The sequence below is a fragment of the Protopterus annectens genome, chromosome 7.part1 (assembly GCF_019279795.1).
Source record: "Protopterus annectens isolate FY-2018-M chromosome 7.part1, PAN1.0, whole genome shotgun sequence".
Taxonomy (NCBI): domain Eukaryota; kingdom Metazoa; phylum Chordata; order Ceratodontiformes; family Protopteridae; genus Protopterus; species Protopterus annectens.
Window position 1 is genome coordinate 326,687,489 of NC_056740.1, and position 16,833 is coordinate 326,704,321.

Consider the following 16,833-nt stretch of genomic DNA (forward strand, 5'->3'; position numbering starts at 1 on the left):
ATATACATGGTGTATGTGACATCATCAAGAAAAATTGGCATATACTTTTATCTGATGATAAAATAAAAGAAATAGTAGGGATAGAACCCAAATTTGGATTTAGAAGAAATAAAAATCTGAAAGACATTTTAACACAAGAAAAGAGTAATCACAAGAAAAGTTCCATTTGTCAAGTAGGTATAAAACCATGTGGGCTGTGTAAGGCATACCACTGTATTAATAAAGAGACTGTTTTCAAGCATCCAGTAACAGGGAAATTATTTTATTTTAAAGCAAAAGCCAATTGTAGAACAAAGAATATAATTTATTTAGCTGAGTGTCAGCAATGCAAAGCATTTTACGTGGGAAAAACAAATAATATGTTTAAAGTTAGAATTTTGCAACATCTTTCATGCATAAGAACTAGTAATATGCACAATGCACTTTATAAACATATAGAAATAAACAATGACCATCAGTTTAGATTTAGAGCTATTGCAAATGTATTTCCTAGTATAAGAAAGGGTAGCTTAGTAGATGCCACTGAGAGAGAAGCAGCAAAGTGGATAATTGAGCTTTTAGCCCCATAGGACACCAGGACTAAATGAATTTGTTCCTATGAAACCCGCCCTCAAAGACAGGAGGGTGCAGTACAAATTTTGATTGGTTGGAAATGGTTTTGAATTAGGTATTTAAATGTGATTAAGACTGTTTTTACTTTATCTGAAGAAGGGCAGAGCCCGAAAGCGCTTATCTGTGTTAAAAACTGCTTGTTGAATTTCACCTTGTCGTATTAAATTAATGTTTTATTGAAGGATTGTGGTGGTCTACATTGGTTTGTTCGCTTAACATACAAGGCCATGTCAAACCCAGAGCTGTTGGACATGCTACACTTAAAGAAATCCCAATCCCTCAGAGCCACAAGCTCCAGGGATCTAAACCTTGTCATCACAATAAACAAAACATGCTGGAGGGATAGGTTCCTGACCCAGAGACTCCCCAGACTCTGGAATAGACTGCCGATACATGTCAAGCAGAGCGCCTCTTTGGCCCTTTTCAAAAGGAACCTTAATGATTGGATGGGATAAAGGAAATTCACCCCGGGGATCATGTCATTCGCCCTGCTAGATAGGGGTCCAGGGAAGTAAATAGTGTGGGAAGAAATAGCCAGGGAATTGTTATGGCTAGGCTTGTATAGGCCCTTGGGGTTGATAGCCTAGTACCAACCTATGAGCAAAGCACTGCTTTAAGTGCCACAGAGTTTTACTAAACACATGTAAAGAAGGAAGCCTGTCTCATTACTCTGGGAATGGTGGCTTTCTGAGTGCTTGGTAAGGGAGTCAGCAGATGGTGTCTTGTGTAGCCCTAGGCTTTTGCCAAATCACCATTAAAGGATTAAGTAGCTAGTATGCAGATATCAGTCGCAATCTGTCTGGAACTAGGTCCGTACCTAAAATGGCCTTCTGCTTGGCATGCATCAAGACTTATTTTCAATTAGTAACATCTTGATTTCACACCCTTCTTCCAGTGTGGCCACACAGGAATGTGAGGCTAGCAGTTAGGACAGACAGTGGAGGTCTAAAAGAAGTAGAAAGGGGGTGGTACTGAGGTAATGGAGGCTTAGAACTAGGAGGCTAGCAAAAAAGAGATAAAGATGGTGAGTGCACAGTAGTGAAAGATGAGAGAGAATTAGCAGAAGGATTGGTAGGGAGGACTAAAGCTTTTTTTAGTTGCATAACAAAAGGAAGGGGTAGAGATCAGGCTGAGAAGCTTGAGAGATCACTAAAGTCAAGGCAAAATGTAAAGCTACTGAATGAATATTTTGCTTCAGTTTTCATGGCAGAAAGCAAGGGGAACATGCATTGTTGGGGTGGAGGCAGGGTAGAATGGAGAGAACAGTGACTTGCACTTGTGTAAAGGAAATGAAATTCAAAGGGAGCTGGCTGCTTAAGATGGATAAATCATAAGGACCACATGGGCTACCTTCCATAGTTCTCAGAAATGTAGTCAGTGTCTTGGCTGACCCCTGATTGAGATATTTAACAAATCACCCTGTGGTTGGGTAGCGTTCGAAAGACATGCGTGGGTAAATGGGCATGCCTTCGTTGAAGGCTGGGTGTCGAACTGGCACCTCGACGTTTCATAAAAATCTACTGCCAGTCATTGACGGACCGGAGTTTCGCTGTGGCGACCCCTTACCGGGAAAAGCCGAAAGACAGCCAACAACAACTGGCTAATATAGACCTTCCAGAAGACTGAGGGACAAGCCTGTTAACAACAGTGACAGAGTGAGTCATGAAGAGAATCCTGAGGTTAAGGATGGCAGCATTTCTAGAGAGCAGTAATCTAGAAGACAGCAGTCAAAATGGGTTCGTGGATTGATGGATTCAAACTTGATCCAGTTTTCTGACTGGATTGTGGGTGACTTTTGAAAGGGAGGGTGCAACCGATATATTCTACTTGGATTTCATCAAGGCTTGTGACTTGTTCTCATACAAGTGGTTTATAGGAAAGCAGAAGTTGGCAGCTGGAGCAACAATTAAAACTGAGTAACTGGGTGGTTAATGATAGGACACAGAGGATTGTAGTGAGAGGGAAAATATGAAGTAATAAAGTGATTCACGGTGGCAAATGCTGGTCAGTCCTAGATCCAGTATTTTTAGTTGTTTAGATATATCTGAGGGAATAGAGAGCAGGAACAACCTCTGTGCACACAGTACAAAGGTGCAGCAGTGAAGGATACAGGGAAAAGTCTATGGAAAGATTAGGAGAGACTTAATTGTGATTAAAAGTGCCAGTTATGTTTTTTTTTGCAGACAAATGCAAAGTGCTGCACTTGGTACACAACAATCCTGGTATAAAGTATGAAGTGGGGGGAAGTGAAACTGATGGTAGCAAAACCTGAAAAGGACCTTGGATTGTCGATCACACCTGGATTTGACTACCAGGAACAGAGTAAGAAGGTAATGACAGTAACGAGCAGAATGCCTGGATGTTTCCTTGGCTGCTAGATTATAGTGGGGATAATGTTTCCACTCTAGGGTGCCGTAGTCGGACTGTAGCTTAAATACAGTGTGCAGCTCTGCAGTCCATATAAAGAAAGTTACATCAATTTAGTAGGAGTAATTCAAAGGAAAGATACAAGAAAGATCTGCAGGATGGTAGAAGATATGGGACCAAATGCTATAGGACCTAGACGTCTTCTTACTTTAGGTTAGAAAAGACAAGAAAGTATTTGATACTGGTGCACAGGAGAATAGGAAGGAGATGTGACTGGGATTATCCTGAAGCAGAAGGGAAGAGGAAAGGAAGGAGGCACTGGCAGCAGATTATAAGAACTAACTGCCAGCTCCTTTGGCATAGGGGGATAAAGCCCTAACAAGCACAGGAGACCTGACTTTAATGAGCAGCTGATAGAGCTGGGAGAGGGAGGAAAAAGAATAAGGCGTAAACCTGTTCACCTGTCTTTTGGGGAGAGGGGATTCGCATGTGTTTGTGGGTGCACTGTCCATGGCAAAATTTCCAGTAGAAACTGGAGGTTGCACAGAGTGCTTGTCTCATTACGTAAAGTGGTCTTTCTGATTATAAAATAAACATTTTACTTTAGTTACTTTAGTGGAGCTATGCTTAAGTATGGTAAACTTGTGTTTGTGGTTCCTGTAGGCTGAGCAGCTATCCGGATACTTCCTAATTCCATGTCACTTGATCTAGAATTGTAATGATACAGTTGTTAGGATGTACACTGTGACAGTTTGTATTGTAGTCGTTAGGTGTTTTCTGTAGTCTTTAACAGATTTCAGCAGAAAAAAATGGCACTTTCAATCAGTGAGACAATAAATCACCAAAAGTTATAACCAAGTAAAAACAAATTAGAGCAGAATAAGATTCCTTGTAAAATATATAATACTTTTTATTATCCCATGATAGACAACTGTTATTGTTACAGTCTGTGTTACTGTACTGTATGCCAGTCTTTAAACACTTTACAAGGAATCTTATTCTGTTCTAATTTGCTTTTACTTGGATGTAGCTGCATTTATTTGTTGATTTATTGTCTGAGTGTAGTACAGATTACAGAAAGCACCTAACTACTACAGGCTGTTGAACTGCATATCATAACAATTGCATCATTAGAATTCTAGGTCAGGTGACATGGAATTAGGAAGCAACTGGGCAACTGCTCAGTGTACAGTAAACATCAACAGTTTACCATACTTAATGAGCGTAGCTCCACTGAAGTTACTAAAGTAACATCTATTTATTTTATAATCATAAGGCTCACTTTACCTAATGAGAGAATAATTACAGTAAAAAGAAATGGTAGCAAAAAATCGTTGCACATGATCTTTAAGACATTATTTACCTGTTTGTTCTCTGCAGGTGATAGTCCAATAAGGTTTTTCCTTTAAAACAGAACAAGACCAAGCTGAAAAGCAATTGGGTGGGAGAATCAAAGCTGTGCTAATTCTGTTTTGTAATGTGTAGTGCATTTTTGATATGCCGCATGTAACCATTAATAATTCTTTTCCTTTGTCTTCTGCTGCAGATGGTGTTTAACCGCACTGTGACCCTTAAGGAAGACCCAGGAAAGATATGAATAGTTTGTGACCTTCTCATTCTCTGTAATGGATACCTCAGCAACTCTGAAATGCTGAATTTGGCTCAATCCTCAGGAAGAGTTCACCCGTGCACAGCAAAGTGAAACTGAAAAAAATACCACCATTGCTGAAAGGTCACGCTTTTGCTTCAGCTACACATGAAAAAACTGTTTTAAAAGGGCTCAAATCGACCTTTCAGTGGCCTTTGTCTTTAGCTGATTTTAAATTAAACCTCTGTGGGCAGCCATTACGTGGATTAAAATTAAGATAATGTTTAATGAATTTGCATCAAAACGGAATAAATTTATTATGTTGCTTCTGTTTGTTTTACATTGCATCTACATTGTTGTATCCATAAATAATGAGTTGCTTAAATATCTTACTTTTTTTTTTGCATTGAGTTGAATCACCAGAAAGCGTTTCAGAAAATCTTGGCAGCACCTCATCTGCTCAGTGAAAATGTTTTTTGAGTCAGTATCAGCCAACATGGCCGTAATTGCTTGAATACCCCTGTATCAACTGGAACTGTCCTGGTGGCATTCACAAGTGCTTCCAGACTTCTGTTGCTCTCCCCAACTTGTGTACTATTTTGCTTCCTTTCTTTCTAGATCTTTCCACACATTATGTGAAGTCGCGACCATTGTTTCTGTTTTCTTATTTTTCTGAGAAAATATAGTTAGCAGTAGTTTTCTTTTTTTATCTCTGCAGTTCTTCTTCTTCATGGATTAGCAGTTTATACTGAAATTATTGAAACTGTTCTTGTGATCAGAAAATGGCCGTACAGAGCAGACAGCTATACATGTATTTATTTTCAGACTCTGACCACCAGCTCTTCATTGAGGCCCACATTACTACTCTTCATCCTGGAACCAAATAAACAATGTTGAGTAGGTGTTTCTGGCCATTATAGAGTAAGTCTGCTTTTTTGCCTTTGAGGTGGCACTTAATGCTTTCAATGAAATCACATTCAGTGTCTTTGCCTTGTGCCACTTCCTCCTTGGGCTGACTTTGTTTTCCCAGAAAGATTCGTTGTTCTCCCGCCACAGTCATCTAGTTAGGTAGGTGATTAATGTACGGCTACTTCAGCTATTTAGATTTCTGCTGTTACATCATCTTTTTGGATGTTGGCAAACATTATACCTATTTATGCAGGTATAGGTGTATTATGACATCTGTAATTTTGATGGGAAAAACTTTGTGACTTAACTTTAGTCTGCAGACCCTCTTCCCATAAACTGCTTGAGAATTTTATACCATTGTCATATTAAGTTGACATGATGTCTGGCTAGTAAAAAGTTGTTGTGCACTGTAAAGCTGTCACTGGTGGAGTCCTTAGATTTCAAGGGTCAGCCCATCTCTGCAGAGATGTATTAATAGGAAGAAGACAAGTAAAAGAGGAAGTGTTTGCTTTCATTCCTTCCTTTTATTTTGGTGTTTTGTTGTATTCCGCGTTCTGTAAGAAAGCTTGTCCGCCATCAGAAGATCACTCCTTTTCCCACCTCTTAGGTCTGGTGGTAAAGATTATGGACTTCTCTGATTTTTTATGTAATAGACAAAGTTGGTTTTGGAGTGCTTGGACCCTCCTGTCCAGCACTCTGGTAGTTCTGTCTGAGTTACTGAGGCTGTCAGCAAAGAAATGCTAAAGGAAACAGTGAAGGTGATAGAAAAGGTAACTTCTTTACACATATAACAGACAAAATATTAATTTCCCTGTTTATTTTCTTACAGTGACCTACAGGCACACCAGCACTAAATTAGCGCACAAGAGAAAAGGTACCCAAGTGATCTGTATCCAGACAGAGAATCAAGGAGACTTGATCAATGGGCAGCAAAGGCAGTTCTGCTCCCTCCTTGGTGTAAGGGGAAGGTTGAAAATAGGGAATGAGAATAAGAAACTGTCATATAGTCTGGCCTCATGGTGCAGGGGGGATAAAGCCCTTACTGTGCCGCAAATGACCAGTGTTTGAATAGCAGCATGGGATCTTGGGGGACTGGACTAGGAGGAGGACAGTAGTGAACAGCTGACACCAGTTTGCTCTTCCTGGGAGTAGGTAGGCTGCCTAGGCTTGCTGTAGTAGCAGTGTTAAGAGCCCAGTGATCTTCATGCAGCAAGTGCTATACTATTTGATTGGGAAATAGCCCATGCTCGAAAGCACACATACACCTCCCAAAAGGCAGCAGTTGTCTTGCAATGCTGCTGTGGCGTGGTAAGGAATAGGGTACACATCCCAGCAACAGTATGATGCTGTACTAGCATTCTTTATCTCCTCACTAGCCCCAGACATGAGTCAAGTTGAGCCTAGGGAGGCTGAGGCAGATCCAGTAGACCTGTTGAATAAGGAGAGGAGCATTGACAGCAGCTAATGGTCAGCTGCTCTGAGGGGAAGGAAAAAAAAAAAAACTCCCGTGTACATGACCCATTATTCTTTTGGTGTTTTAAAGAAATTGTGCATGTGGTGGAGCTTGGAGGGTGAAAAAGAAAAAAAATCTGGATATCAGTAGCTCTGGCATACTTGTTTTGCCACAGGCTTTGCATGTATTAAGTGAACTGGCATCAGAAGGGTCTTCAGCTGTCCACTCTTCCCATTACCAGAGAGTGATTTTCCAGACCATTTCTTTAATAAGGCCCACTTCAATGTTTGTCTGTCTGACTGATAGAAGTGCACAAGAACCTGAACCTGCCACTTCAGTTTTTATCCAGCTCCTGAATTGCTTGCATTCCATTTTAGTTTTGCCTTCATGTAGTTCTAGTTCCTTACTTTTAGCAGTATTGCTGCTTAATTTTCTTCAGTATCAATTAATTTTGCCTTTTATGAACAATTATGTCTGAGTTTTACTGTTTAATATCCTTGTGGGCAAAAAATTGCAACATGACCATTTGGTCTTTCTATGTTCTTTGGAACCTAGTTATCAACCTGAGGATTCTTTCTTGCCAAAAACTTAACTTATGCTCCCCTTAATGTTATGCTGAGGTTCTTGTCTTTGAAAAAGTTACAAAAGTAGTGGGTAGAGGTTATGCAGTACACACAGCATATCTGGACCTAGCCAAGACCCTTGATGCTGTTCTAATGCAGGCATTATTGACAGACTTGTAAATCTGAGTATAAATCCTTATGCAGTGCTGTGGGATAGCTAACTGGTTGTCTGACATAACCATATGGTTAGAGTTGCAAGTGCCTCTTCTGAAGGAAAAAAGTTACCAGTGGTGTAGCAGAATGCTGTGTTTCTCAGAACTTCAGCCTATGGTTGTCATACGTTTGCAGACAACGGTAAATTGTGTTGTTATTCTATCAATCACTGACTCGCATATGCCCCAATATGGTTTAGACCATATTTAACAGTTGATGCAAGGACAATGGTCTCAGATTAAATGAGAAAATGTAGCATAGTTCATTTTTTGTAAACAAAACATTTTCACACACCCCTCCAAGCAGATTCTGTTGTAAATGAGATCTGGGCACAGTTGTTAATTTTGTTGCTTGACCATCATGGCTGCACAGTAATTCAGAAAGCTTGTTTGAAGCTCATCCAATTTCCAAAGGCATCCCAGCCAGGTCCAAAGACATCTAAATTCCACTTTACTTGTATCTCATCAGAGCCATTATTGAATATAATGTACCTTTTAGTATATATTTGTCTAAACAAAGCACTCAACTTGACACATTGCAGATATTAATAATTAAAAAGATCAATGATCTCAAAATCTTTGTTAGAACAGACTGTCAGCCCTCTCTGTTTATTCAGATCCATATAGACTTCTCCACAGACATCTGTCTAGCCTTTCAAGCCATGAAAAATACAACTGTCTTTGACGTTCTTTTCCCTCACAGAACAAATGATACCTCAAATACCTATTTAAAGGAATTAAACCTTCATTGACAGATAAATAAGATGTGACATACTAGATTCATATCCCAATATGCCACTAATGCCACCTTAAGGGTCAACTTAGATAATTTGATAGGCAGCCTTAAATTCCTCCCTGCTCTGTGTTGTTTTTGCCCTTCTTGAGACTGGAGGGAACTTTTGATTTTTTTTTTTTGTTAGGCTTGTAATGATCTGTGGACTGATTCCTTAATACTTACCCATGAACCTATGAGTGAGCACATCTAGGGACTTAAAGAAGTGGAAGCTGTTTATCATGCTACCAAGAGGAGGACATTGCATTTTTGGTTTGAGTCCACAGACCGTCACTATAAAAAACACCAACTGTGTTTTAGGGAGCAAGATAGGTCTTTTGTTTGTGGTCAGCATTCTACCACTGAAAGTTTACTCTGAGGACTGGTGGATTAGGCATTATGCAGGTTCATCAATAAGAGCTTCTCCTGTTTTTACTACAAGATGTATTTTTGGAGGACCTGTCCTTACCTTCAATGTATGTAGTTTATCTTGGAGGACCTGTCCTTACCTTCAATGTATGTAGTTAAGGTCATTATCTACTAGCTTTCTGCTTTTCTGGTATTGACAAAGTTCTCCCTTCAGACCTGGTATACAGCCTAGCGCAAAGGGTTTGCCATAGGCACCAGTCTACCAGTAGTCACACTGATTGCTGTCATAGATGCCTGTGATAAAACTGTCTGACGATTATACTATTTTTGAAGTTGTCTGTGTTTCCTGTCAGCAATAATGCTTGCTCTTTTTTAAACCTGTGTTAACTTCACACATTACTCAGTGACACGGGTACATGCACAATTATACAACAGAAACCAAACCATTGCAGAGAGTTTTCCCTTTCATATGTTATACAGAAATAGCTCCTTTCCTAACAGCTATTAAATTTAACAGTACATAGATTGAAGTCCTTCCTTCCCTGAAATTCCACTTCTCCTGAACATTATTCTGCATGTATTATTCCCATGGATTCCATTCATTTCTATGTAGTTTACTCCTTCCCTTTCTATCTGCTCTCCAATTCCTTTATCTCCTTTACATCATTCAATAAGTCTGTTACAGATGGTTTAGCTTTCATTTTCCATTTTCTAGTAATTGCTTGCTGGCATCCAACAGCATTAAACTTTGTAAACCCATACTGTAACTACACAATTCATGTCCTGTATCCCAGCTCAGAAGAATAATTTCCTTGGTTACAATAATGTGCTCCCCCAACATTTATGACAGTCTCCTGTAATAAATTGTTTAAATCTGCCGTGTTGCACCCTCCCCAAACAATAATTTTCCAAGGTACCCCTCTTTTTCCTGTCACACCTCCAACAATTGCTGTCTACCTGGGGAAAAATTCTCTGAAGGATGGGGTACAAAAACACCTATGCAAATACATCCATGCAAAACACCTAAACCATCTAGATTTTGTTGCGTACTTGGGAGCCTTACAATACGTCCTTTTGTTCCTTTGTGTATTGCCTTTCCTTTCTCGTTTCCCAGTCTTTTCTAACCCCCTTCTCATTGATTTTTTATAGTTACTATATTATTGTTTTACTAATTATTCACTTTATAACCACAGGAAATGAAGGTTGCTTGTTACAATAGTTATGATGGATGGGAAGCTTTCAACCTGTCTGGTTGATCCAAAGACCTTTTTCCAGGGCTGAATTTCAACATTTCACATTCACTGTAGTCATTTTAACTTGATAGCTGCTACATAAAATGTCATCAGTGGGAGACTTTGAGTCACTCGCTTAAGCTGCAGATTACAGGACTTGCACAATATAAGAAAGTTAATCTATTTTGATGGAACATTATGACCATTTTTTAGAACCTGAGATGTAAGTGCTCCTTAAAGATCACATCCTTGGCCAAATCTCCTTGTCCTTTTTGTCAGCTGAAGCTGGCAAGCCTGCATTTTCTGATGATCTCTCATTTGAAGAATTATTACAAAAATGTGTTTGTTCATAGATTTGCAGGACTTACTGGTGGACTAGTAAAGTGGAGTTGCCAAAATATTTAGACCTTATTGGACATCCGTTGAGGTTGGTGCTACCAGTTTTCCCATTTATTCATTCTTTCAACTTTGCCAAGAAAAACCCTAAGCCAGCACTTTGGCATAGAGGGATAAATCCGTAACTATGGCCTGGGTGACCCTGGTTAAACTTGCAGCTTAGGCTTCACAGGTTGTGGCATGGGAGGATGAGCATGCCCGTTGGGAGGGTTGTACTTGGATGCACCTCTTTTTAGATCTATACTGGAGGATAATTAAACATAGAAGGTGTTGTTTTAGGGTGGCAAGAGCAGTGGCTAGGTTGCTGCAGAGGAAGGATGATACAAAAGCACACCCTTATCCACATCCATCACAGGACATTACGGCTGCATGCTAGGAGCAGGGTATGTAGAGCAAAGGGAAAACCACTCCCCAGAAGAAATGAATTGCTTTCTATGGATTTTCTGTCTCCTCGTTAGCCTTGGACATGGGTCAGAACTAGCCTAGGGGAGGTTAAGGCTTTTTAGTAGACCCAGTGAATGAGAAGACCTGGGGGCATGCCAGTGATCACCCATGCTACACCAAAAAAAAAGTCTTTGCCTGTTCATGTCTTAATTTGCACCTGATGGATAGTAAGTGGCCATTGCCTTTGTGCCACTTACTTTGAGCTAGAAGCCTTCAACATCAACTTTTTTTTACACATTTTTAAACAAAGCACCATGTACATTTAAAAGATCAATACAAATAGTAAACTATAGAGTACAGCAAAATTTACAAATTGCCAAGTGGTTCACAACCGCTGCAAATTAAAATAACTAATTCTAAAGGCAAATAAGTAAATGACAAGAACAACCTATCATGTAGTCAGCCACACCATAATGCAACCTGAATTAATTTAGAAAAAAGGAAACTCCCCACTTGCAAATGCCATTTCAAAGCCATCAGACTTTGTCACTATGGCAAGCTTCCATAGGTTATTAGTTTCTCTAAGGCAGCACAGAAGTGGGTTCCACAAGTGAGAGGCTAAGAACTGACCAGGAAGAGCAGTCATTTCATCAGGTATCAGGGGTTGTTTGTTTTGTTGCTTTGCAGCCCTAACCCTCATTGCACGTACACAGTAACATGCCCAGGGTTCGGTGAACATCCATTAGTACATATCGGTCACTTCTTAAGCATAACAGGATCTTTAAGACAATCAAGTCTTGCACCTTGCCAGTACCTACCCTTAGGCCATGCCTGCTTTCTCAAGGAGAGCTTGGTCTTTCAAGCCAGGTTGACGTTGTGGGTACCCATACAATCATCTAGGTCTGTTTTAAAGGATGATAGTATTTCTCACTGTTTAATTTGCAGGGGCAACCTGCTTCAAACGTTTGAGGAGGCTCTGCATGATGAAGCCTTCTCTCCATCATGTTTATGTGCAGATGATTTAACTTCCTGGTTTTCTTATTAGTGGAATTTTTTGACTTGTGAAGATTCAAAAGAATCAAAACAGCTAGGTCAATAGTGGCACAGAAAGCAACCACAGATATCCCCTCACTAGTGTATAACAGGCTGAGTAAAGGGACAGTGTTTCCAGTCTCTCTTGGTAACTTAGTGTTTTTAAGCCCAGGATACTTTAGTTAGCAACCTCTGTTTTAAGTCTGTTATCTTCTTGGTTAGGCATCTCTCTGGTCTTTCTAGTTGTTTAGCATGAACCTTAGGTGAATCCTAAAGAGGGTGTTGTACTTGATAACTGGCTAAGCAATGCTGAATTTAAGGCAACAATGCCCTCTTAGTTGTGGATGATATTCTTCGACAATTAACTACAGTAAGAAGAATTTTCTGACCACTGTCTTTAGATGATGATTGAAAGGGAATTATAAACCCATGATGTTTTTCCATCTAATATGTAATCTCTATGTAATGAATGTTATGCAGGAAAGCCTCTGGCTTATTAGTATTATTTTTGCAAAATATGTAACCTCTCTCACTATGAATGTAACTGCTTGTGGGGTTTTTCTCCCTGGGCCTCCACTGAAAATGGGTTGCTCCAACCCAGTGGACTCTCCCGGTCAACAAATGCAAATAAATAAATGGCTGAATAAATAAATAATGTTCTTCCATATCACTGTTGCAGTATTCTTCATAGAAGGGATCTCCTGCCAAAGATAGCCCAACATCCAGCAAGCATACCAAAGACTTTAGATCTTATATGTGCTGTATATCACACATATGCTCCCCGCATAGAGTATAAAGTTGATGTACGGATCCAAGCACTTGGAACTTCTTTACCACCATCCGAACACCATTATTGAATGTCCATCCAAATGCCCTTATAGGACACAACATATAAACGATACACGGGGATTGACGCCGACAGAGTTTATAGTCATTTAGAAGAAAACTCAATTATGGCAGTAGAACAAGAGGGCAGTAAAAGAAAGTCATATGGAACAAAGGATCATTTGTTGTTAAATAAAGTTATAATGGAGAACTGTAAGAAAGGGAATAATCTAAGTATGGCATGGATTGACTATAAAAAAGCATTTGAAAGTATCCCACATTCATGGATAAAAGAGTGCTTAACAATGTATAAGGTACATACTACACTGATTGATTACATTACAGTAACCATGAAACAGTGGCAGACCACTTTGCAATTAAGCCATGATAAAGGACAGATTATTATCCCAGGGATAAAAATCCAAAGGGGGATATTCCAGGGTGACTCCCTGTCACCGTTGCTATTTTGCCTTGCCATTAAGCTGTTTCCTTAACCTTAGGTCATGGCTATAATTTGGCTTCTAGAAAACAACAAAGTATAATGACGTCTCATCTTCTCTTTGTTGATGATTTAAAACTGTATAGCTCATCAGATGAGGAACTGAAAGCACAGCTACAGATTGTTAAAACTTTTTCACATATTGGAATGTCATTTGGTCTTGACAAATGTGCAAAAGCAACCTTCAAAAAAAGGAAAATTGCAGCACCAGGAAAACATCAGTTTGGGGCAAGATTGTGATATAAAAGAACTTGAGCAAGAGGGGGGTGTAAAATACTTGGGAATTGACGAAGGATCAGCAATAAAACATGAACAAATGTGAATAAAGCTTAGTAATTAGTACTTTAGAAGACTTAAATTAATCTTGACAACAGCACTGACACCTAGGAACAAGATCCAAGCTAAAAATCAATTTGCTCTTCCTGCCCTAACTTATAGTTTTGAAGTGATTGACTGGCCCCAAAACGTGTTGGATAGATTGGATATTAAAACAAGAAGGATGATTCATGCTCACCAAATGATTTATAAAAATCAGTGTATACCAAGATTATATATTCCCCGATGTTCTTTGTGTTTCACTGTTGCAGTCATCACATTTGGGTTATGTGCTTGCAGTAGCCCTCAGTCGGCCTGATTATCAAAGTCTTGGGTCCTGTGTCGGTTGCTGTCTCATCTTCCGTGACGTCAGGGGTATAAAGCATGCAGCCAACGCCATTACATCAGCCTTTCTTGCTGTGCGATGCCCGAAGCAGAAGCAGTTCGCAAGTGCCGGTCGGCCGACTCCTGAAATTTTTGTTTTTGAGTTTCAGAACCAAAGTCTTCAACTAAAGCTAAATACCCCGTTGGGGGAAACTTTTTCTTGCTCTAAACCGATGTCAGTAAAAGTCAATAATTGTATTTCTTGTGGAAAGCAAATACCTCACAAAGATTTTCATCCGTACTGTATTCCTTGCCTAGGTCCTTACCACGATGTACCTCGCTGTCGATTTTGTGCCTTATTTAAGCAACAAACTATTCATCGAAGATATATTTATGCTTCTAAATATTTTGGTACTTGGTTCAATTATCCTGTTATGTCTTCAGTAAACCATCCAACTACCGACATTTCGAAAAAACCCAAAGATAAAGACAGAGACAGGCCGCCTAGGTCCAAAGCTGCTGACGATGCTTCTAAGCCAGTCACCAGTTCGCCGGTACTCAGTGAGGTGCTTCTGCAGCCCCTGATGCCTGCTACTTCAGATTTGCAAGCCTCTACTGAGACCCATTCGGAGATGCTGCGAGATGCTTCAGCTGTGGAACCTGCAGATGTCTCTACCTTGGATGGGTCCAGAGCCGCTGTGCAGGCACCAGCTTTTGAGAGTGTATTCAGGCCTATTGACTTGCATATTAAACCAACGCCATCTTCTTCTTCAAGGCCTAAAACTCGAACTATGCCTAGAAAACCGACGCCCAGACCACATGGTCAGGCCTCTATGCAGATGATAAGAATGTCTGAAGACCTTATTACTTTAATCAGGGGAAGCCAACCTTCCCCCTCTAAGAGACCTAGGACTAAATTTGCTTATGATACTTCTGACCAGGATTCTGAAATGTCTGTTTCCTTTGAGGACCAGGATTTACCCTTATCTGCCTATGATGATTTTGATGCAGAGGATTCTATTCCCTCTGCTTCCCCCTCAGAGGATTTCTCTTTTGGTGAAATCCTGCATACTCTTAGGGAGCACTTTCGCTAAGAAAGCCAGAATTACTCTGATTCTAAAAAGAGGCTTAGGGATTTTTTACTCCTGCCCCAGCACAGGCCTGTAGCTATCCCTCCTGTACTAGACATGGTTGATGCCTTTTCTGAATCTAGCTTGTCCCCTGACTCTTTACCTCCTGCTCCCAGAAAACCTGATAGATATTACAGGGTTCCTGACTCTCACAAGTTCCTTTTTAAAAATCCTACTGTGGATCCTGAGACCATTTCACAGGGACCCAAGGGCATCAAGGCTACTACTGCCAAAAATCCTACCCCCTCTGATAGAGAATCCAGGGCGCTGGATAGATGGGGTAAGAGAGTATGCACTTCTGCAACTTTGGCCATTAGGGCCTTAAACTGCCAGTTTCATGTGTTAAAGTATCAGCAGCATATCATTGGATTTTAATCAGAAAATGATGTTGATTCCTGACTGTGCTGAAAATAAGGATTTACAGGATTTAATGCATTCTGCTGAACAGTTTGGAAAGCCTACTTTGCAATGTGGTTTGGATTCACTAGAGGCATCTTGCAGGGCTGGTGTCACTGGGTCTGTACGTAGAAGGCATGCTTGGCTTAAGGAGCAATCTTTACCAGATCATGTTAAAGCTAAATTGCTGGATGCTCCCTTAAATCAGGACCACCTGTTTGGCAACAAGGCAGAATAAGTTCTTAAAAAGATGGAAGAAAAAGTTAAATCTATACAAACTGCTAAATTTCCTACAAGTACAACCTCCAAGATTTAGTAGGCATTGGCCGTCTAAGAATTGGTCTTTTCCTGCCTCTTCCAGGCCTTCTCAGTCCCAACCCAGAACCAGCAGAACACCCAGGCTTCAGTCCCGGGATACACACAGGACTAAACAGTGGGGGGCTCCCACGCCCAAATCAGGGAGTAGTAAGACTCTACCCTATGGCAAACTGCCTCAATGACTTAACCTTAACACTTCCAAGCACTTCTCAACTGACTGCTCCTTTAGGGGGAAAGATTGCTCTGCAGGCAAAAAACTGGGAACTCATTACCCAGGACAAATTGGTTTTAAATGTAGTTTCCCAAGGATACAGATTTCACTTCCATACATTGTCAACCCCAAACGGTTGGCCAGATCTACCCCCATCTCAGTGGGCAGAGGCTCAAAAGCAAGTATTCTCTCTCTTAAGCATAAAGGCTATTCAAACTATGCCAGAAGAGGAAAAGGGACAAGGTTTCTACTCAAGACTTTTCCTGGTACCCAGAAAAGACAACTCTTGGCGTCCTATCCTGGACCTTTCTATATTAAACACCTTTTTGGTGATTCCAAAATTCAAGATGCTAACTCTTCACCAATTACTTCTTATGCTAGGCAAAGATGCCTGGTTGGCAACACTCGATTTAATGGAAGCCTACTTGCACATCCCAATCAGGTAATCTTGCAGAAGATACCTACGCTTCAAAGCAGGCTACATGCACTGTCAGTTCTCTACACTGCCCTTTGGCTTATCTACTGTGCCCAGGGTATTCACAAAATGCCTAGCTCCAGTCATTGCATTTTGCAGGCAAAGAAATATTCAAATATACCCATACCTGGATGATTGTTTAATTCAGGCAGAAAGCCAGGACATACTTTTGAATCATCTGGCATTTGTACAAAAGGTACTAACTTGTCTGGGGTGCACCATAAATGAAAAGAAATCACATCTGTTACCCTGTCAACAAATTATATTCCTGGGAACAAGCTTGAACACAACTTCCCAGATGGCTTTCCTCATGCCAGAGAAAACAATTCATTTGACAACTTACTTCAAACTAATGGCCACAAAAACCCTGCTATTTGCAAGGCAAATACTGCAAGCCTTAGGGTTCATGGCCTCCTGCATTCTACTAATTCCATATGCAAGACTGCATATG

General features: G+C 40.3%; 1 protein-coding gene across 1 annotated transcript in view; it reads left to right on the top strand.

Moving 5' to 3' along the window:
* The window catches only part of QARS1 (glutaminyl-tRNA synthetase 1), a 1,547,311-nt gene extending 1,542,404 nt beyond the window's left edge, over positions 1–4,907 (top strand). The window contains exon 24 of the mRNA XM_044078737.1: positions 4,526–4,907. Coding sequence (XP_043934672.1) covers positions 4,526–4,576 — 51 coding nt within the window. The 3' untranslated portion in view covers positions 4,577–4,907. The remainder of the gene's footprint in view (positions 1–4,525) is intronic.
* The last annotated feature ends 11,926 nt before the right edge of the window (positions 4,908–16,833 follow it).